The sequence below is a fragment of the Crocodylus porosus genome, unplaced genomic scaffold (genome assembly GCF_001723895.1).
Source record: "Crocodylus porosus isolate Cpor-Errol unplaced genomic scaffold, CroPor_comp1, whole genome shotgun sequence".
Classification (NCBI taxonomy): domain Eukaryota; kingdom Metazoa; phylum Chordata; order Crocodylia; family Crocodylidae; genus Crocodylus; species Crocodylus porosus.
Genome location: NW_017728931.1, coordinates 123025019 through 123047998, shown reverse-complemented (window position 1 = coordinate 123047998; position 22980 = coordinate 123025019). Strand labels below are relative to the sequence as shown.

General features: G+C 41.4%; 1 protein-coding gene across 1 annotated transcript in view; it reads right to left on the bottom strand.

The window, feature by feature from the left end:
* Nucleotides 1-8908: 8908 nt before the first annotated feature.
* The window catches only part of ORC5 (origin recognition complex subunit 5), a 140778-nt gene continuing 126706 nt past the window's right edge, over nucleotides 8909-22980 (bottom strand). The window contains exons 14-15 of the mRNA XM_019543586.1: nucleotides 17959-18071; nucleotides 8909-9461 (exon numbers count right to left, since the gene is read on the bottom strand). Of these exons, the coding sequence (XP_019399131.1) occupies nucleotides 9416-9461; nucleotides 17959-18071 (159 nt within the window). The 3' untranslated portion in view covers nucleotides 8909-9415. The remainder of the gene's footprint in view (nucleotides 9462-17958; nucleotides 18072-22980) is intronic.

Here is a 22980-nt window from a genome sequence, read left to right as displayed (position 1 = left end):
TTAAACCCATTTCTTTCATCCAGATAGTTCTATAATGGAAAGTGCATTGTTCACCAACAACTTATCACATATTGAATGTATAAATATATCAGAATAAACTTCAAAAGATCAATCCAGTTGTAGTGGTTGGTGCATTGTTCTGAAAATATACATGATGAAAGACAGTATTTTCTTTTAACAGTATGGGAACTTCAGTGTTCAGAGATTGCTAAATCAGTTTCGTCTTTGCTTTAATTATCTGTAATCTCCTCTGGATAATGTTAGCTACCTAAAGATGTTTGGCTATTAAGCCAGAATTATATTGAGATGATATATTTTTAGTGTCAAATTATATTTCAAGCAACATGACAGACTTCTGCAGAGTTTAACAAAATGCAATTTAGTTATATTTCTTCTGTACACATCATCCCATGTAAGTTAACGCATATCCAATTTCATGCTGTTTGCATTGTGAATACAGACACTAGACGCCACAAAATATAGTTATAAATGCTTTCATTACCAATTTTAAATGGTTTTGAGAAATTAAACATATCAAAACAACAAAAACAAGAAATAAAACCAAATACCCATTTATAAAGTTGTACACAGCTGTAATGAATACAAATTATTCAGATCAGCTGATTAAGGATAGAAGCCATTTATGGTGAAAGTTAAGTGAAAAACCACTGGCCTTTTCTGCTATTGAGCATCTGTCCATCAAATGTTCTAGCAGAACTAATTCAATGATTTGGAACACAGAAAATTTAGTGTTGGATTTAATCAGGCTCGTTAATTGATTCACATCACTAACCCAACTGGATATACTCATGGATGAAGACTTTCTACATGATCCACCATTTTGCTGTTGGGAAACTTGGGGCCAGATCCTTTTCCACCTACTAAGTACCTAACGGAACTTAGAGGCTTAAGTGTGATCCTAGTCCACCATCTTCGGTCCCTGAGAAACTACTATTTTATCAATTTCTGTAATGTGCCATCATCTTAGCCCTAGGAATAAATCACAAAACCAGTGAGGACTCACTTGGCTTTTGCAGTCATGGCCATTCTAGAACTTAAAACAAGGTGGAATAAGATCATATTTGGGCATTTAAATCTGGTGAAACAGAATCTGACCCTTGGAGGTTGAGCTAATTCCATCTGCAACAGAATTACCTCTGAAAAGTATTTCAGCTGAGGAAACATCTGGGCAGAGTGAAACATGTGGCATACCTGGCTCCACCATCCCATGACCTCTGCTGTAGAACTTGCAGTTTCCCACTTTGAAAACACTTTTTTCCAAGTTAATTATCCTACACCTGCCAATGCAGGTGCAAAGGGAGAATCTAGTCAATAACAATCATGCAGATGCAATAGTAATAATACAGACTGATAATCCCCATAAAAGGAGAAGAACATTAACATAGGAAGGGAGGCCAAGAGCTGTATTGTTGCATGCTAGGAAGTATTTCTACAGGTGGGCTGAACATTAAACCAGGAACTCAAGTTGTTGAAATAAACTGGCATCAAGAAGCTTAGGATTATAGTTAAAAATAATTTGCTCTTTTCTAGTTTATTCTCAGGAAGAATCCAAGATCTAGAGGGGCCAACCATTTCTAGCAATCAGTCTACAGATTCAACCCAAAAGTTATGAGTTTTTAGCATTTCTCTAACATTGGAATAACAAATATGATAAAATACGAAAACATTCCCTGATGCATTTGTCTTAAGTTCATTTCCATTCTGGTGGCGAAAAAATATGGGGAGATTACTATTTGGGATATCAATTATCTTGTTTTATCTCTTTCCCACAGTTTTAAAAACCCCATCATTTTTCAGCATGGAGTGAAATCCTGGCTCTAATTAAATCTATGGGGCAGGTTTTCACCTGTAGAGTAAATGAAGTCTTGAAATGGAATGAGAAAGTTACCAGAGTATATAGTAATAGACACCTTGTAATAATTTATAAACTCATTGACATGGATATATAGAAATATTTCTAGTTTGACAGAACAAATCCTACTATTTATCATCAGTGTACAGTCTAAATCAATCATCCACACTTCAGTCACCTTGCTCATTCTCTTAGTCTGCTGATTCAGCTGTAAATTCTATCTTACTGATTAGAGTCTTTCAAAAAGGGCAAAGTAATCAGCTGAAGGATAGCAGTGCTGCCCACTGAGCCCACTATGAAGGGGGCTCACATACTGTACACACCTTATTTTAGTCACTCACTCATTTTAGTCCCCCTAACTTCCTACAAATTTGGTTTCCTTTCACTTTCATTGCTGAAAATTATTTATATTGGAAATAATAAGAAAACTGATGTTCTGAATGATATATTTCAAAGCAGAAGGCAGGGTAGAGGTGTACCTTATAGGACTAAGTGAATCAGAGATGAATAAGTATCAGAAATCAACTGAAGTGAGCTGCTGTTCACAAAAGTTTATACATCTCTGATTCACTTAGTCTATAAGGTGCACCTCTACCTCCCTTCTGCTTAATTTCAGACTAACTTTAAAAGGAGGAAACTCACATCATTGAAGTTTCCTGCATAATTAATTTTTGTGTCCCTCATTTTGGGTCTCTCATGTCCTCTGCCCTTTCTGAGGAACTCTGCAGCTTGAGAGATACACAGGCAAGGTTGGAAATACTGAATAAGAATGGCATCAGCCAGCAAGTATTTAACACAACAGCAAAAAATTACACTGCTGACTGAAGTATACATTTAACTAGTGTAAGTAAAAATATGTATTTTCCCACTTGCAACACACAACAGTACCAACATCTAATCCCGTCACAGAATTATGGTGTACCAGGATATTTGTCAAGGTTTTTGTCTCTGCAGATGTAAGTCAGGACATTTGCCTGATATGGACAATAAAAATGTAATACCTTATTCAGTATTTCACTTAAAGTTATCTCCAACAGCTTTTGTAATCAATGTTAGGCACAAGTGTTACTAGAGAGTGCTAAAGCCATGGAAGAAAGAAATACAATTATGCAAGAATATCCTTTTTGGGTAGTAGCTGTCTTTTACTTGTATGCCTAGCCTGTTAACACCTGCCATAGTGGGACCCCGACTTGATTGTGGCCTCCAAGCACTTTTTAAAGAAAACATAGGATTGTCATCACAGGGAAGAATCACTAAGTCATAGTAACATAGTCATTATCAGTAACAATATTTTTTTTAGCTAAGGAAATTTTCATACATGTTTCTAGCTCAGTAACTTAAAAAATGGTTATGCGATTAACTATATCAAGTGTTTCACTGGAACTAATGGGTAATTCAAACTTGTGGAGTTACTTCAATCATTCAGTAAAAATGCTGCATTTGGTCCAATTTCTGTAATCATAAAAAGATCAATGCGTTTCATTCCCGCGCTGGCCAGTGTTGAAAGGAGTAAAGTCTAAAGAGGCCAACTAGACTGGTCCAATCCTCATGCATTATTAATACTGCTTGGTGTGTTAACTTTAATGAACACCTTTGGGGAAGTTTAAACTTGATGCCGGAAGCCTTACCAACCTGCCCAAATAAGAGAAACAGACATCTCTGCTATGTGCCGCATGGTAAAAGAAAGAAGTTGAATTTTTTTTTGCTTATTCTGCACCCTTAGGATGTCCTGAAGAGTCTACCCAGGTCCTACATTCACCTTCAAATCTCACAAGTCTTCAGGCACAAAGAATATAAATGTCCAGACTGCAAATGCCACTAGATGCACTCCTTCTATTTATCCCCCAGTTATACAAGGCATTAAAACCCCTTTTCAAATTGTTGCAGGTAAAATTTCCTAATTGTTCTTCCTGCATAGAAAGCCAAATTGAAGTTTCAGATGTCTATGCATCTCTAATGTATGACAGCAATTATGTACCAACAAAATTATGGACAGCATTTAGTCTAAAGCAGTAGTCCTCAATCTTTTTAGACTCAAGGCACCCCTGCTTAACTTTTGTGAATTGAGCAGCACCCCATTTCAAAGCTAACATTTATTACAGTGCTTGCCTCTTTGCAGAGGGGCCAGACAACACGGGTGGGGCAATGCCAAGGGAGAGTCATGAGCCTGAGCCCACTTATCTACTTATGTCTTCATATCTCATGGCACCCTCTGAAGGATCTTCTGGCTGCAGGATGCCATGGGACTCTGGTCGAAAGGGTTTGAATCTCTGCACTCTTTGTACTGTTTGTGTGTATAAAATGGTGTTTGCTTTTGATTACTCCTAGTGGTTCCATTCAAGTAAGTGTAGATGGGACATTATCCATGGCTTGCTATTTTGGGAAATTCTTCCTGTATTTTGTTGCTTAGATTTTGACTCATCTCAATTACTGATGAAAAGGAAATTCATACATTATTACTGTCCCCTGTTCAGTCCTGCCCTACAACCTGGAGTGCTTTAAATGGGTCTGTGTTAGCTGCAGACTCCTTGATATTATAGAAGGTTGTGGAGGAAGACCAGGGCTCAGACCTTGGACTACTCTGCGGACTAGTACCAGGACCTTAAAGCTTATCTGGTATTGGACGGGAATTTAACATAATTTGAGGAGCTAGGATTTGCTTCTATTGGATACCATATTTTCTCACACATAATGCACACTACCCCCGCCACCCCAAAAAAAACAACAGCTGGGGAAAACTGGAGTGTGCATTATATGCGAGGAAAAGGGCTCCCCACAGGTCCAGAAACACCGGACCATAACAAGCTAGGTACCAACTGGCTAAGCAGCAGCTGTGCAGAAAAAGACCTGGGGTTACAGTGGACAATAAGCTGAATATGAGCCAGCAGTGTGCCCTTGTTGTGATGAAGACTAATGGCATACCAGGCTGTATTAGTACAAGCATTGCTGGCAGATTGAGGGAAGTGATTTTTCCCCTCTATTTGGTACTGGTGAGGCCACATCTGAAGTAGTGTGTCCAGTTTTGGGTCCCCCACTACAGGGCAGACAAATTGGAGAGAGTTCAGCGGAGGGCAACACAAATGGTGAGGCGGCTGGGGCACATGACTTCTGAGGAGAGGCTGAGGAAACTGGGCTTATTTGGTCTAGAGAAGAGAAGACTGAGGTGGGATTTAATAGTAGCTTTCAACTACCTGATGGGTGGTTCCAAAGAGGATGGAGCTAGACTGTTCTCAATGGTGGCAAATAACAGAACAAGGAGCAATGGTCTCAAGTTGCAACAAGGGAAGTTTAGGCTGAATATTAGGAAAACTCTCTCACCAGGAGGGTGAGAGAAAAGGTGAGTAAAGCACTTGAACAGGTTACCCAGACAGGTTGAGGAACCTCCATCATAGATTCATAGATTGGAAGGACCTGGAAGGGACCTTGCAAAATCTGTGTGTCCAGCACCTATGCACCAGGCAGGAAAGACAACTGGGGTCAGATGAACCCAGCAAGATGACCATCCAGTCTCCTCTTGAAAATTTCCAGGGTAGGTGATTGCACCACCTCTGCAGGGAATTTATTCCACAGTCTCAACACCCTAAACGTGAAGAAATTTTTCCAAGGTTACACCTGAAAAGGTCTTCCAGGAGTTTGTGGCTATTAGTCCTGGTTTTCCCCAAGGGTGCCCTGGTGAACAGTTATTTGCTGGACCCTTGATGTACTCCCCTGATGTAGCAGTAAGCTGCTAGCAAGTCCTCTCTCAGCCTTCTCTTTTTTAGGCCAAGGAGGCCCAAGTCCCTCAGTCTTTCCTTGTATGGCTTGCCTTGCAAGCCTCTGATCATGTAAGTGGCTCTTCTCTGGACTCTCTCAAGCTTTTCCATGTACTTGTTGAAGTGCGGCGCAGTACTCCAGCTGCAGTGTCACCAATGCTGAGTAAAGTGGAAGAATCATTTCTTTGGTTTTTCTTGAGATGCATCGGTTGATGCATGCCAGAGTATTATTTGCCCTGCTGGCTACAGAATTGTACTGATGGCTCATGTTCATATTATGGTCTATTATTACCCCCAGGTCTCTTTCAGTCGTGGTCAGTCAGTATGGCGCCACCAAGACTGTAAATATGTTGGGGATTGTTCATCCCCAGATGGAGCACTTTACACTTCTCAATGTTGAACTTCATCTGGTTCCAATCTGCCCCACTTGCCAGGCTGTCTAGGTCCTCCTGTATCTGTAATATATTTTCAAGAGTGATCATGCTCCCCCATAACTTGGTGTCATCTGCGAACTTGGCCAGTGAGTTCTTCACCCCCACATCCAAATCATTGATAAAGATGTTGAAAAGCACTGAACCAAGCACTGACCCCTGAGGGACACCACTGGCCACTTCTTGCCAGGACTACACAGATCCATTTGTTAGAACTCTCTGGGTTCTACCCCGCAGCCAGCTTCTTACCAACCTAACTGTTGAGCAGTTAAGTCTGCAGTCCTCCAGTTTTTCCATGAGAACATCATGGGATACCAGATCAAAGACCTTTTGGAAGTCTAAGTCAACAATGTTGACCTCCTCTGTCTCTTATCCAGGTGGCAAGTTACCTGGTCATAGAAGGAGATGAGATGGGTAAGACAAGATCTGCCCATGATGAAGCCATGCCAGCTGTCGTTCAGAAACCTACCTTCTTGCAAATGTATTGCACATAGACTCCTTGATGATTTTTTCCAGGATTTTCCCTGGGATAGAAGTTAACCTAATTGGCCTTTAGTTGCCTGCATTGTCTCTCCTCCCCTTCTTGAAGATGGGCACAACACTGGTCCTCTTCCAGGCTTCAGTGAACTCCCCCAAGCACCACAAATTTGGAAGTTTCGCCAGAGGTCCTGCAATGACTTCAGCTAGCTTCTTCAGCACTCTCAGAGGAAGTTCACCCAGCCCTGCTGACTTATAACTGTCTAATTTTTCTAACTCAATGTCAACAGTAGGAAGGCAGTCATTCCTACTATGCCCATTCTGAACCTTATCTAGTATGATTTTCCCCTCGGTCTGGTAAAATACCGAAGCAAAATAGTCATTCAGGAGTTCAGTTTTCTCCTCAGTGATGGCAACCAGCTGTCTGGAGTTGTTAAGCAATGGCCCCATGCTTCGATTTGTTTTCCTTCTGTTCCCTATATACTTAGAGAAGGACTTATTGTCCTGGATTTCTGTTGCTAGTTTTAATTCAGTCACCACCTTAGCTTTTCTAATCTGCTCCCTACAAGTGTGAGCTGTTGTTGTATAGTCCTCCTTGAGGACTGTCCCAAGCTTCCATTGTTTGCATGCCTCTTTATTCTTTTTCAAGAGGACCATGGTCATATTCCTATTAAGCCAAGAGGGCTTCCCAGCCCTTCTGCTACTTTTCCTCCACATGGGAACAGACTTCTTTTGTGTTTCGAGGATTGCGTCCTTGAGGAACAACCACTGTTCCTACACTCCTTTCACCTTTGGTCCCTTTCACCACAGCGCTTCCCCTACTATTGCCCTGAGTCTGTTGAAATTTACTTTTTTGAAGTCCAGAACTCCAACCCTGATAGCTGATTTGCCTGCCTTGAGACAGACAGTGAACATAATGGTTTTATGGTCACTGTTGACCAGGCTATCCTCTATATTTAAGTCACTCACTAGATCATTTCCTTTGGCCAAGACCAAGTCTAGAAGAGCATTGCCTCTGGTTGGCCCATGCACTTCCTGAGTCAATACAGGTCAGGAAGCAATGCGACCAATCTGACTTAGCCGAGTGTTCCTCCGGGGGGGGGGGGGGGGGGGGGGGGGGGGTTGGACTAGATGACCTCCTGAAGTCTCTTCCAACCCTAATTTTCTGTGATTTGTTAATGTGTGTGTGGTATAGTGGTGGCAGTGTTAATTGCCCCAGCTTCCCACCCCTGCTAAATTTCTGGATCTGACCCACCATACAGGTCCACATCCAACACATGGCTCAAGATCAGCACATGGTCCCAGAACTAGTGTCCAGTGCTGGACTCAGGGTTCAGCCTTCAGCTCCAGCAAGTGTACCCCATGCAGGCCCCAGCTCTAGAGACCCCACATCTCTGGTACTTGCCCATACTCCACGGTAAGATAAGTTTCCTTTTTTGGGGCATTCCAAAAATAGGGTATATGTTACATTCAGGGGGACGATATACAGTATAACCTTGTAAAAATACACTATATCAGGGAGTAGCGGTGGCCAGTCCCAGAGCAGCGGAAGGAGAAGTTTGCACACAGTGGCTGCTGCCACCATCCACCCACCCCCCACAACCAGCCACTGCTCTGGTTTCAAAAACCTGGAATTTTCAAATTTCTGGCAGGTGTTCAGTCCCAAGGGATGTTCTAATCAGGCTAAATTCACCTGGTACACATACATTTTCTTAAGCAAAAAAAACCCCGAGATCTGAAGTACTAGAAATGATGAAGCATTTAAAACTAGAATAGCTTAAGCCAGTGCTTCATCATTTGATAATCCATTGTATGTTCAATGTGTTTTGCCTCCTGCAGACTGCAGGGCTTTCTTTACTGAGAACAGTTTGAAATGGATATAACATATTTCTTACCTGTTGACTCTTTTCCTTCCATATGCATGTTGCTGCAGGAGGGCCTGTATTACCCTTCATTACAGACAATTCGAGTTTTAGAGAGTACATCAAATCAAGCTCCTTTGCTTCCATAGCACGAATGCTCAAATATTTCCACTGAGAACTGCCCTAGAATTTGTACCTCAGCAAATTCTAAGATGAGCTCAAAAGAACTATAAACGTGTTTAAATGATAAACTCCTTTCAAGTTAGTGAATGTAAAAAACCTGTCAGAATTGGCAGAAGTGTAGAAGTGACAGTTCTAATTATGACAATTTTAAAAGTTGAGTTTTTAAAATGTTGATAAAGACCAGAATTTATTAGTGAATATTTACAGATGGGCCTCAAGTGAAATTCTGTGCTAATAAGTTTGGGGTTTTCCTGTAATGGTAATCCCTATGCATGAGAGTTGAATGGATAATCTACATATGACTGAAGAGAAACTAGGCTTTACACCAGCTTGATTTTAAACATGCACTTATGTTTATTATATTTTGCTATTCCACTCTCTTAAAATGGTGGCCTTAGGAAAAGCTACTTTGGCAGGCGATTGCAAAGATTCCTGTGGAGAGGAAGTGAAAAGACTGGGCACACAAACAAGGGCTGCTGCCATGTTCAAAGCACAGGGGATAGTTCACAGAGCAAAATGCAGTCCTAAGTAAATGGGTTTCAGGCAATTTCAGTGTTAAGATAACATCATTAAGAGTAGAACAGATTGTGCTCAAACCCTGCTGTTTATAATTAACACATTGCTTCCAAATACTCCAGGGTCCCTGGTAAATAGTCCTCTGCTCAGATCCACCCAGACCAATCAGAGTATTTTCATAAGAAGCCATGCTGGGCCAGCACCTGTTTGGACAAATCCAAAAGAGCCAAAACACTCTTCTCCCTGGCCAGCTAAGTAGATAGATGAACACAGCTTGCCTTAGTCATTGTCACAGTGTCCATATGGCTGTGAAGCTTGTTTTCACAAGAAATCGTACAAGTACTTTATGATGTCGAAGTTCACAGTCCTATAAACAAAAATACAGTATATCAGAACAATCACCCCTACAGCATGTGGACTGTAACCTGTTTGGAGACAAGACATACAAGATTCATCTTTCAATCAAGAGGAAGTGATACTCCCAAGATAAACGAAAGAAAGAGCAATTACATTGCTAAATTACAATTCTTAAATTCTAACCCCATGGCATTACTGCCAGGAGAAAATGCTGCCTGATTATTCCAACATTTTAAGACTGAAGAAAATGGTAAAACAATACCTTCTCCAAGATTTTTCTTTCTGATCATTAGACTGTAAAAACAAATGTAGTTCTAAGTCGACACCAATTTATCTTTTTTATTCTGGTAAACATGGCACACTAGTTGGAGATGCAGAGCAGTAATCTATTATGCTATTGAACGTTTTGTTCCTCTTCCAAACCACCTGTTTTAGCATGTACTGCGTAACTCCTTCATCTGTACTCATTTGTAGTCTGCGTTCTTTCAGTCTTGACACTAGTTGACCCATGTTTGCAGCTAAATTTGAAAAATCCAAGAATGCTACTCAATAGGATAGAAGATTTTAATGTATACTTTTGTACTTTGATGGCAGGAAGAATGAAATAGCAGTAGAATAAAACATATAATTAATTTTTTTCTCCAAATTCACTCTGCTGTACAATCTAACATTCAGACTTTGGGGTTTAATGTTTGAATAAATAACTAAAATTACAGGATATAATGACAAGCATAAAATAAAATGTGTAAAAAAGTATTCAGTGCCGCAAAAATAACTGCTTATGATTCTAAGCAAGATTAACTAATTGGATGTCTTATTTGTCAGGCTACAATCATTTAATATTCTTAACTCTTACATCACTTTCCAATCTAATTTCTCTAAAAGTTTCCATTAAAGTATTATGTTGGACACAAAAAAGTTTAGAAATAGCCATGACACATAACCAATAGATACTGCTTCTGGGGTCTGTTTCATTAAACTATTAATAATTCAATAGAAATGAACCACCCTAGTTACGACTAAACTACAATGTTAGGTACAGGAACAAGTACTTATATTGCCTTACCATATGTTAATATAGTCACTGTTCCTGACAAGTGGTAACCTTAGCAATTAAATGAAATTATTATCCTGTCATAATAATTAGAACCACTAGAAATCATATAAGACCCTCCAGATTCTAACATTTATAAGTTTCTTGCTTCAGTGGTAAAAACCAAAATGGCTGAGCTTAGTTATTAGTGGAGTAATTTCAGTAAGAATGTGAAATTATCAACAACATACCAGCCCTTTGCTTTCAAACTAAAGCAAGCAAAAAAATGGGAAATCTGCAGCAGAGGAGATGATGAGCCTACAACAAGGAATCCCTCAGAGCGGGGAAGCCTGGGGTTGCACCTCTCATCCCAAAATAACTTTGCCAACTTTACATTTTTTTTTCAAAAAGGGAAGGAAATTGGGCTGTATTTTGCTCTGTAGCACCACAAGGATAAAAAAAATAGAAATGCTTGATTAGGAGAGAGAACTCAGGAGTCTGTCCCCTTTGCACTCATCAGACCTGCACTCCTGGGTAAGAGCAGAGAAATCCATTGACCCCTATGACTGGGACTAATAACAAATTATTTTAGTACTATTCATTTAGGGGAAGGGTAGCCTGCCTCCTTGAGACATGTCTGAGGTAAAAAATTAGCTCCCCTTTTTCTGCTGCTGCTAGGATACCCTGGCTCGTATCAGTGAGAAGCAAGCAGCTGGGACAGAATTCTGCTAAAGGCAGCGGCATCCTCACACAATAAAGCCATCGTCTTTAAGGTCTATAGGCATAAATCTCTTCAGATCGCATATTATCACAGTTTTACCCTGCTGCTCGCACCAAGGTGGAAAATGCCATGCACTTGGATCACCACAGAAATCAATGCATTTAAAAACTACTTTTAACTACCCTTTAAAACATGAGTGAGAGAGTGAAAACTGGAAAAGGGATGAAGGTGGAAAGGAGATAAAAAATAGGGAATGAAAATGAGAAAGGAAAAGATAGAGATGCTGGCTTACGTCACACGCTAAGAGATGCCAGCACTGTATGTAGCATCTCCCAGAGATGTATAGCTATTGAGATCTGGAAGTGGTAAGGCTTGTGAAGAGTCACTCTCTTGCGGGAAGGAGTTCTCTGGTGCAGTCTGTCCTCTGCCCCATGCTTCCCAGCACTGCTGGGCATTTCCATGGGTCCTGTGAAATGCAGCTTTTGTGTAGGTCCAAGCTGTAGAGGGGAAGGTGATCACTCAGGTAGTCTGGTTCAGTTTCATGGAGAACATGAGGACAGAGTTCATGGACTGGACTCTGCATTCAGGGCAGAGCCAGTGCAGAGACCAGAGCACCTGGGTGATTTTGCTCACAGCAATCTGTGTTGCTGAGCAGATGGGATGCTGTGCTTTGTACCAGTGGGAGCTTTTTCAGGACACCATTCATGTGGCTGCATTCCTGAGAAGAGCGAGTTACACTAATGAAGCCTGGAGGTCCTGGCTGTGTTAGCTCAATCAGGTCTGAATCAGACTAGGTCTCATTTTCTGTCCAGTTGCAAATGGAAATGGGCATTTTACACTGCCAAGATTACCTAGGCATCTTGCACCCAGAGTCCAAAAGGGCTCAAAGGCTATGGGATATAAGAACCTAAAAATATAGGAGTCTATTTAAAGGCCAATCCTTCAGCAGTGGCTGTTCCTGAGAAGAACAGTTCTTTAAAGTGCTTCCCTGCTTTGTACTACAGAACGTCTGCCCTGGGTTCAGTTTTAGTGAGGTGGTGTTCCTCCAAGAGCTGATGTGTTTGGCCAGACACTGAGAAAGCTGGAAGATGGTGCTCTTTACACATGATGCGCGGGGGATGAAGGGCTGACTATAGTTGATGTCCTAGAGATACGCTACTGTGTATGCTGTTTTCATCGACTCTTAACTGCTTCACAGTACTAAACAACATGGGGAAAGAACTTAACTGTGCCATGCTCCAAAAGGACTTCAGAGGAGCAACCATTTTATTGCTAGCTTAATTTAATTTATTGGATTGGCTTATGTCAACCAGGAACCCCTTGAAGACGACAGACTATAAGAATCCTCATTCTGTTATTCTATCCTTGCAACAAATACTGCACATCAGTTAGGGTTGGGCGAGCATAACATGCCTCTTGGCAGTGCAGTAAATTGACATTTATAGCAATATTTCTATTGAAGAAGTCTTTGTATTAGAGACAAAGAATGTTCATCACAGAATACAGCTAACACAGTCTCTGGTCTGACTTAAGTATGCCTTTGCAAATTAAAACTCACTTTAAATAGACTGAGCTGAACCCTCCCTTAGTAATTCTATTTACATCAATGGAGTTACACTTCTAAATTGAAGGCTGGCATTTGGTTGCTGCTAGATTACTTCTTGAAGCAACAAGAGGAAAAGAATTAGGCTGGAGTATAGCCAACAGCAGGATGAAGAGAGAAGCTGCTTGAATGATGCTGATTTGCCCAAGAATATTTCTTTCAAACTATAGTTTAAATGACTAATATAATCTGATTATACAATATCTACCATTGGGGATTTCTGTTATGTCTTCTTCTTATAATCCTTTCCTGTGGTTTCCTCATACTTTACAGGACACCTATTTTCTAGCATTCTACATTTGCATAGTTGCCTTTTGATAATCTATCGCCTTCTGCTTCTGATTGGACTATTAAAGCGAGTTCCCTCCCCATTCCCAAAACAGAATAGAAAAAATGCTAGCATGTATTTTAAGGACAATCCAAGGATATCTTTACTTAATAAATATGTCTTGATTTCAGAGAGATCCTTTTGAACACAATTATGTGCTTAATTAGAATTTGTAAGCGGAAATCTAAAATGTTAACTAATTGCTACTGAAAGCCTTTGGGGTTTTGTGTTTCATTATTTTTGAAACTAATAAAAAGTAAATTAAAAAAGATGATATTCCAGTATTCTTATTAGACATTATGCAAATTTCTTCTCTACTGCTCTTCTAGGCAAGCCCAAATCAATATTTAAGGTCCCATATGCCACAGCCTGAGCCTAATGAAATTTAGAGAACTTGCTCTCTTGAATCCCCATTTTTTAAAGATAATTTTGCAACATTTTGATAAATGAATTAACCCCAGAAGGCTGAAAACACCAAAGAGTTAGCGTACCTGACCTGGCAAAGACAGAACCCTGGAAATGCCATAAGGCATCTCTGAGCCATGGGAGAAAAAATGAGCCACAACTTTCTGCTCTGACTGAAAAGGAAATCTTATGAGTGGGGAAAAAAACAAATAAATATAACTTTGTAGAATAAAAATTCTGCAAAGTAGAATAGTAAACACCACTGCAATTAGTTTGGCTTTGTGCACTTTGGACTACCCGCTGTAATGGAAGAATAAAACACAACAAAACATGATTGATTCTATTCCTATGAGGTACCAAGATGATTTCTGAAAAAATAAAATAATAAAAAAATAAAGGAAGAGTTCCTCATCATATTTTTCAAAAATATATCCCCCTTAGAAACAGGACAAATCTTCCTATTACTGCTTTGCTGTGTGAAAAACCTTCAGTGAATCAAGTGGTGTATAGGAACTTACAGCATCATCCAAGAACTCAGGAATGTGGAACTGGAAAGAACTTTGCTGGTCATGAAGCCCAGCCCCCCAATATCATAGGTGGATTATGTTGATTAAGTGCCAGCAGGCCAAGGCACTTACAGGAGCCCACCCCTGCCTCAGCCCTGGAACAACCGATAGGCAAGGCAAGGGGCCCCAAGGGGATACTTGCATGCCTGTACACGAATGCCAGGAGCTTGGGGAATAAACACGAGGAACTTGTCCTCCTGCTCAGCACAAACAATTCTGATGTCATAGGGATAACGGAGAGCTGGTGGGACTCCACCCAGGACTGGACCATGGGTATAGATGGCTATACCCTGTACAGGAGGGATCGAGTGGACAAAAGGGGTGGGGGTGTAGCTCTCTGTCAAGGAGAGTTACGCATCCCTACAAGCTGACTTGGGGCCCACAGTGGACGACTAGAGACCCTCTGGGTTAAAATTCGTGGGGAACACAGCACAGGGGATACAATGGTGGGAGTGTCCTACAGACCACCCTCCCAGAATCAAGAGCTTGACCAGGAGCTCGCCAGGGAACTGGCTGAAGCCACACGCTCCCGGTGCATGGTTGTCATGGGAGACTTCAGCTACCCGGACATCTTGTGGGAAGAGTGCTCAGCCAAATCCGAAAGGTTGCAAAGCTTCCTCACACGCGTGGATGAGCTCTATCTGACTCAAGAAGTCTACGGGCCAATGAGAGGTAAAGCACTGCACGACCTGGTACTGGCAACAGGGGATGACCTAATCAGCAACCTAACGATCGAAGGGAAGCTGGGTGACAGTGACCATAAGCTGATCACCTTCACCATCCTCTGAAAAGCTGGCAAATCAGTCAGCAGTACAGAGTTCCTTGACTTCAGGGGGGGTGACTTTGACAAGCTCAGGAGACTTCTCGGTGAGGCCCTAAGGGACCACGACTGCAAGGGGAGGGGAGTCCAGGAAGAGTAGTTTTTCCTCAAGGGAGTGATCCTAGATGCACAAGCTAATGCTATTCCATCTCAGGGGAAAGGCAGAAAAAGGGCACAGCAGCCCCCTTGGCTCTCCAGGGAACCAGTGGACCTCCTGCACCTAAAAAGAAAGACCTACAAAGGATGGACAACGGGATCCACCTCCAAGGAGGAATATACTGCACTGGTCTGAACCAGGAAAGCCAAGGCTTCGATGGAACTCCAACTGGCTACAAGTATCAAAGACAATAAAAAATTCATTTTTAAATATGTGGGGAGCCAGAGGAAAAGCAAGGGCAACACTGGACCCCTGCTAAACCAGAAGGGACAACTGAAGCCCAGGAAAAAAACAACTTGCTAAATGGGTACTTTGCGTCAGTCTTTCACAAGTCCCATGGGATGCTCCTGCCCACTGTGGGGCAGGGAGGCCCGGGTGAGGGTGATTCCTTGCCCTTCCTCAATGCTGACCTCGTGAAGGAAACACCTTGAGAGGCTGGACACCTTCAAGTCAGCTGGCACCAACAATTTACACCCCAGAGTACTCAAGGAGCTGGCTACCATTGTAGCTCAGCCCCCGGCACAGATCTTTTAGAGCTCCTGTTGCTCTGGTGAAGTGCCCGAGGACTGGAAGAAGGCCAATGTGGTGCCTTCAAGGAAGGGAGGAAAGTGGATCTGGCAAACTACAGACCCATCAGCCTGACTTCTATCCTGGGGAAGGTCTTAGAAAAGATTATCAAAGAGGCCATTCTTAATGGACTGACTGATGGCAACATCCTGAGGGACAGCCAGCATCGGTTTGTTGTGGGTAGGTCGTGCTTGATCAATCTCATTTCCTTCTATGACCAGGTGACCTATCACCTGGACAAGGGGGGAGTATTTGATGTCATATATCTTGACTTCAAAAAAGCTTTTGATCTGGTATCCCATGATCACCTCTTGGCAAAACTGGCCAACTGCGGCCTCGGGTCCACCATGATCTGCTGGCTGGGGAATTGGCTCCGTGGCTGGACCCAGAGGGTGGTGGTTGATGGAAGTCAATTGTCATGGTGAACTGGACAAATTTGCCAATGATACCAAACTTTGGGGTAACGCATCCACACCTGAGGATAGGGGGGTCATCCAGGCTGACCGTGACAGGTTCAGGAAATGGGTGGATGAGAACCTGATGGTGTTTAACACCAAAAAATGCAACGTTCTCCACCTTGGGAGGAAAAACCTGCACCATACTTATAGGTTTGGCAGTGCTATGCTGGCTAGCACTATCAACGATAGGGACTTGGGGGTCAGGATTGACCACAAGATGAACATGAGCCTTCAATGTGATGCTGCGGCTAGTAAAGCAAGCAAAATGCTGGCTTGCATCCATAGATGCTTCTCAATCAAATCCGGGACGTCATTCTCCCCTTGTACTCGACGTTGGTGAGGCCACAGCTGGAGTGCTGCGTCCAGTTTTGGGATCCACAATTCAAAAAGGATGTGGAGAATCTTGAAAGAGTCCAGGGGAGAGCCACGCACATGATCAGAGGTCAGGAAAACAGACCTTACAATGAGAAGCTGAGAGCTATGGGACTTTTCAGCCTGGAAAAGCACAGGCTCAGGGGTGATCTGATGGCCATCTATAAGTTTATAAGGGCTGTTCACCAAGATCTGGGGGAACGTTTGTTCACCAGAGCGCCCCAAGGGATGACAAGGTTGAGCGGTTATAAACTCCTGCAAGACCATTTCAGGCTGGACATAAGAAAGAACTTCTTTACTGTCCGAGCCCCCAAGGTCTGGAATAGTTTGCCACCAGAGGTAGTTCAAGCACCTACTTTGAACACCTTCAAGAGAAATCTGGATGTTTTTCTTGCAAGGATCCTACAACCCCAGCTGACTTCCTGCCCCTGGGGCAGGGGGCTGGACTCGATGATCTTCCAAGGTCCCTCTGAGCCCTAATGTCTAAGAAAATTTATGAAAATCTATGAAATTCGGATTAAATTTGGCAGTGGGTCAAAGGTTTTGGTTTCTTGTTTTTTCATTATTGGAATGTTATTGTTGCAGAGCTCAGCGAGAAGTCAAAACACAGAAGTAAAGAAGAGGAAGGCAAGCAAAAACATCATGTTTGTGTTTAGTGGTGAAAGCACCAGGCTGGGATTCAAGAGATCCAGATTTACTTCCTAGTGATCAATTCTTCTTCCGTATCAGTGTCTTAGTTTCCCTGGGATGTATTCCTTTTGCCTTGTCAATTTAAATTGTCAGTTCTCTGTATCAAGGAATCTAGTTATCACATGATTGTACAGAGTCTAAAGCAACAAAGGCCCAAATTCAGAGAGATGCCCAGAACACTACCTTTCTGGGTGCAATTTAAGGTGCTGGTTTTTACTTAGAAGATCCTAAAAGGCCTGAGCCCCATGTACCTATGGGACTGCCTTCTCCCCTATATTCCACTGGGATCCCTAAGCTCAACCAAGAGCAACCTCTTGCAAGTACCATCAATATGCCAAGTTTGCCTGGTGAAAACATATGTAGGTCATTCTCAGCTCTGTAACTCAGTCCTCCCTGAGGCCTGGACATCTTCCAGAAGTGTTTTAAGACCTGCCTAATGGGTAGACTTTTAGCAGGCGAGTCTATTGTTTGATACAAGGCGGGGGGAAAGAGGTGCTATATAGTTTATTTTAATATTCTACTGGCTTTTATTAGGTATTCTGTTTCTCCTGTTTTGTTCTTGTTTTCTTGTTTTATAAGTTATTTTGCTTGCTTCTGCTAGCTGTCCTGAGCTTTTGTCAGGATGGACAGATATAAAGCTAACAAACAAACAACTTATTCTATTCATCTGCAACAATATTTTCTCCACTGCAGGAAGTCAGTACATTACGTAAAACTCTGAATTGGAAAGTTTAAACCTTCATACAGGCCAGCCTTTGCAACATTAAATACCGTTTAATAATCTTACCTTGCAATAGCTCTGATAAAATCGAGAGAGACAGTACACTTGTATCTTGGTCCATCAAGTTGGTCATCATGGCCAACCAAGGTTAACAGCTGCAGTGTCACAAGAGAGCTAATCTAGAAATGAAAGAAATCACTGAAATGTTAATCACTTTTGCAAATAAGAATAGTAATGATGACATTTTCATTTGCTATTAGCATACTTTCTCTAAGGTATGTTTCATAGGAAAATCACATATTGAGCTATGCTGGCCAACTGACCTTCAACTAGTTTTGGGAGAATCAAGAGGGTATAAACTCATATTACCAGTTTTGGAACAGAGGCAGCCTTATGCGCAAGGGCAAGGGCACCTTATATCGGGGATTATCTTTAAATTCTCTTGATCAAATCCCTCCACAGGTTCAGAGGCTGCCCTTGCAAGACAAGACATGTTATAAACTCCCTCCCCTTTGCATCTGGAGGCCACTCCCTGAGTTCGATGCCCCAGAGCTCTGAGACAGATTACTGCACTCTGCAACCAGGCCTGTAGAATCACTCTGTTTTGCTAAAAGAAAGAGAAGCCACAAGGTTGCAAGCCTAGAGAAGGGTACCTGAAGACTGAATGCTAAATCAGAAACCCATCACACTGCAGGAATAGGGCTAGATGAAGAAAAGGAAATGCATGATTATATGCAAAAAATGTTCTCTCCTTTTTTCCAAATGATAACTGACACCACAGCAACTAGGGTTTCCGTGATATCAGGAGTGAGCACATTAGAACGTTCAGTGTGATCATCTCACTGTGCCTTTCTTTGTGATAAGGGCAACAAGAACGAATACTCCTTTTGGCCTCTCCTCAGTTGATGGTGCTTCACCATAACCAGGTGACACTATGGGTGCCTGTACATAAAGCTGCTCCATTACAGTGTGTCAGAGGAAACTCAGTTAACCGAGACAGCTGGAGCATGGCATTTACCACGCTCCAGCAGCCTCCCATGTCTCATGTATCAGTGTCCCTGCACTTCAAACTGTTGGTGGGGGCACATGAACTAAAGCTCATTAGGAAGTTCAAGTTCAACGAGCTTTGGTTCAAGTGCCCCTTCCACCATTTTTAAGCCTGCTGATGCTGATACATGAGACACTGCGGTGCTTTAATAAGAATGGCTCTCAGAGCCGCTCTAATTAAAGTGCCACCCCTTCCACCTCTGGAACATGTGTAAAAGTGCCCTACGTTACCAGGATCCCAAGCAGGGAGATGAGGTGTCACAGAAACAGCCCACATTTCAAAAATCAAAATGCTGACTAGTTTACATGTACTACAGTTTAACATATTAAATGCAAGTGGATCCCTGCATTAGGAAACTGCATGTTAATTCAAACCATCCGGAAAGCAAGTATTTAAACAGCTACTGTAAATTTGCATGATTACAAATAAAGCCTATGAGAATATTGAGCATTCAAACATTGCTCATCTTTCAAAATTGAAGTCACCCCCAAACTCTGTTACTTTACTTGAAGGAAATGAGAATAATATTTTAGCATTTAAACAAATGGGTGGTGTACTAAAAAATTGACATTTTCTCTTGTGGGCAAAGACTATGAATGAGATGATGTTTAAAATATATTTAAGGATTCATTTTTTGTTTATAACATATGACAATATAGGTCTTGATATTAACATTCTGAAATGATTTGGTTTGATCATAATTATTGCTTCAATTGTTCTTACATTCCTGAATGCCGCATGAATTAAATCAAGTCTAAAAATTATGTTAAGGGCAGCTGATGATTCACAGTTAATGTTGTTAGTAACTAGTGCATTTAGAGAAAGCAAGCTGAGTGTATGATAAATTACTCAAAGTCCTAATGTGAAAATCTCTTTGCTTTCAATTTAATGACATTTCTCCAACCCCAAATTTGTTAGGGTTTTGTTTTATTAAATAGTCTAAGTTTAAGTCAGAAGGGCACATTTTTCTACATTCTTCATTCAATCAGGTCTTTATTCAGTCAATGAAGAAGCATAATGGAGTAATCTGTTATTACAACTGCTATTTTACACCCCAGTGAACCATTATTGGCTAATCATTTCTGCAGAATATGCTTGCAGCTGGCCTCTTACATTTAGAGACTACCAATGAAAGCAGGTCATGTCCCACAGAAGGAATGGCATGAGGCTCGTAAAAGCTTCCAATGAACACACCATAAGCCTAGGTAGCTTGGATCTGGACCCATCTAAATATTATGTAGGATGCAGAAATCAAAAGTGACCTTGCTGTTGCATTACAAATGTTCCAGCACTGCATTAACCACAAATTGTAACCAATTTTTCCTCCTCTCCCCAAATGCTGTATATGGAAGAGAAGGTCAGCATTGTAAAATTGTTTACTAAATCCTCTGTCTATAAATCTGAAACTATGTCAGGCTGGGAACTAGGTTCCTGATTAATGCTTGATGTTCTCTCTACATGTTACAAAAGATATGAAGGTCTGATCATCATTTAGCATAAAACAAGGCTATTTACCTGGGAAACCTCAGCCCTTCGATCTCTTTCACAAATCCTTGCAAGCTGAATGCACGTTTCATACAATACATGAATCAGCTGACCCTTAATATTTAAATAATGGGTCATAAATCTTCAGATACTTAAGCTGCTTTAAAAGCAACGGATAGAAAGGCCCATCGCTTCCACTTCATGCCAATTAGCAATGTAGATTTGAAACTCTAAAGACAAGCTAATTGGAGAAAGCCTAGATTGAGAGGAAAGACCAAGTTTGAGAATAGCAAATTACATTTAGAGAACTTCATTTTTTTCTGCTCTGAAGGGGTTTCCACATCTCCCCATTCCTGACTAGCAGGCAGCCACCAGTAAAAAGGTATGGAGAATTCCAACAATTAAACATACGCTGTCCTACTAAATCAGGCATATGACAGCTTCTGACTCTACACAGTAAAACAGCTCTGGAAAGCCTGCACTGAGTTCCAACTGGCAGCTTAGCCAATATCTGATCTAGATGCAGGCAGATGGACAGGCCATTTTTACTACACTGTGAATCCTAACGCTTACTCATTGTAGGTCATATTAAAAACATTCAGCAATGCATGCCACCATATATTTGGATAAACACTCCTCAGAGGATGCTGGAGTGAGGAAAACAGAGACTGTTGAGATAGGTAGGATAAGGCAGGAGAGAATATGGCAATACTTACTGGTCTGATTCACATGACCGAATGGCATTGTTACTCTGACTAATGAATAACATAAAAATGTAACATTATAATATATAGCTTAATCCACTTAGGCATGTGCAGATGGCATCTCTCTTCCAGTGGCCCCTAAAGACAGCATACAGATGATAGCCTAGAATGTTTTCATAATAAGCAAGTAAAACCCCAAAGCTGTTTTGAATGTCTAAAATGGCATGACATTTGCCTCTCTCTGGATCAGAATGAGTCCTGGTACAAACAGAAAAAGACCCTCTGAGGGTGACTGTTTGAACCAAATGAACTCCAGCACCATTTCTTTATATAAATTTGAAGAATACATAAGTTTTGTTCCTTTACAACACAGTGAAGGTGACACCTCTCTAAAAGATGACCCTGGAATCTAAACTAACAGTTTTTAGTTCTTACTTAGCCCTTTTCAAGTTGCTCTCTTTAGTGGCAAGCAAAATGAAAAGCAATCACCTAAAGAGGGCTCAGAGGATGGCTCCGTTAACTTTGTAAAACAGGTTTTACGTCTCATGTTGGAACAGACGCACAAGCTGGTGGAAACGCATCAACAAATCATCTACAGTATCGTGTGATGGAGGTATAGTGGACTCAGCAGACTAACTACCTGCTCTACGGCAGTATGTTCTTACAGCTGATGGGAGCTTTTTGATTACAGACAAGTAGAGGCAGAAATATGTAAGTGCTATAGAGTCCAAGAAAGATTACGTAGAAGTAGCCAGACCTTGCATAGCTTTTTCTACCACATTTAGGAAGAGTCATGAGCAGCAATTTTATATCTTGGGCAGAAAAACAAAACATCCGTTCCGATAGGCCTTTCTATCAATGTAATTTTCTTTCATTGTTCATTCCTCTTGTTTCGTCTCCATTTACAGGTAAACCTTATCTACCATCCCCTTCACTCACATAGAAACAGCCTAATTCCTGTCCCCGCTGAACTGCAAAATCTCAAAATATTTATCATTTTTTTCCATCAAATGGAGAAAGTTAGCAGTTTAACACATCTGCTACCTTCCAAGAAATGCCTGGGGTTTATTAAAAGGTAAATGATTAGAGTAACAACCTTCAAGGATAAATGTGGAAGGTTCTACATCAAATTTGAGATTTTTTTTCCCCCAAAATGATCACCATGCAGAAACTGTGGTATATATGGTTGTGGTATACCACTCACGGAATACTAAAATGATAGTTTAAAGAGGAGAAAAGGCAAAGAGGTGAAGACAGAAAATACATCCGAAGTGGCCAGGGCCAGAATACGTTTTACAAGAAGGATATTTATTGCAAGTGGCTGTGAATTTTCCAATTTGTGTCCTGTAGGAAAGGCTTAGCAAATTGTTCACACTAGCCAACTCTCATGACCTCCATTCACAATTACCATCTTACTTGTATATAGTTACAGAGAAATCACAGGTCCTGAGGCTTGGTAGGTGTCATGGGTGCACAGAAAAAATAACAGTGGCAAGCTAGTAAACGAGAGGTAGTAAATGCCAGTGACAGATAAAAAAGAAATGACATTAATTTGTATATCTAGGAGTTCTGGAATTTACAGAGCAGCAGCAGAATATTATGACATGCCATTCAGGGGCTGGATGTATGACCCTTAAAACCTTTTGTCTACTCAAGTTTTGTGCTCAAAGTTAATGCCTCTACACAAACGCTTGTAGTATGGGCAACAAGCAGGAGGAACTCACCCTCCTGCTGGCTGACACCAGCCCGGACATAGTGGGGATTACGGAAAAGTGGTGGGACGAAACGCATAATTGGGCGGTCAATGTCAAGGGCTATAGGCTGTACAGGAGGGACAGGATAGGAAAGAGA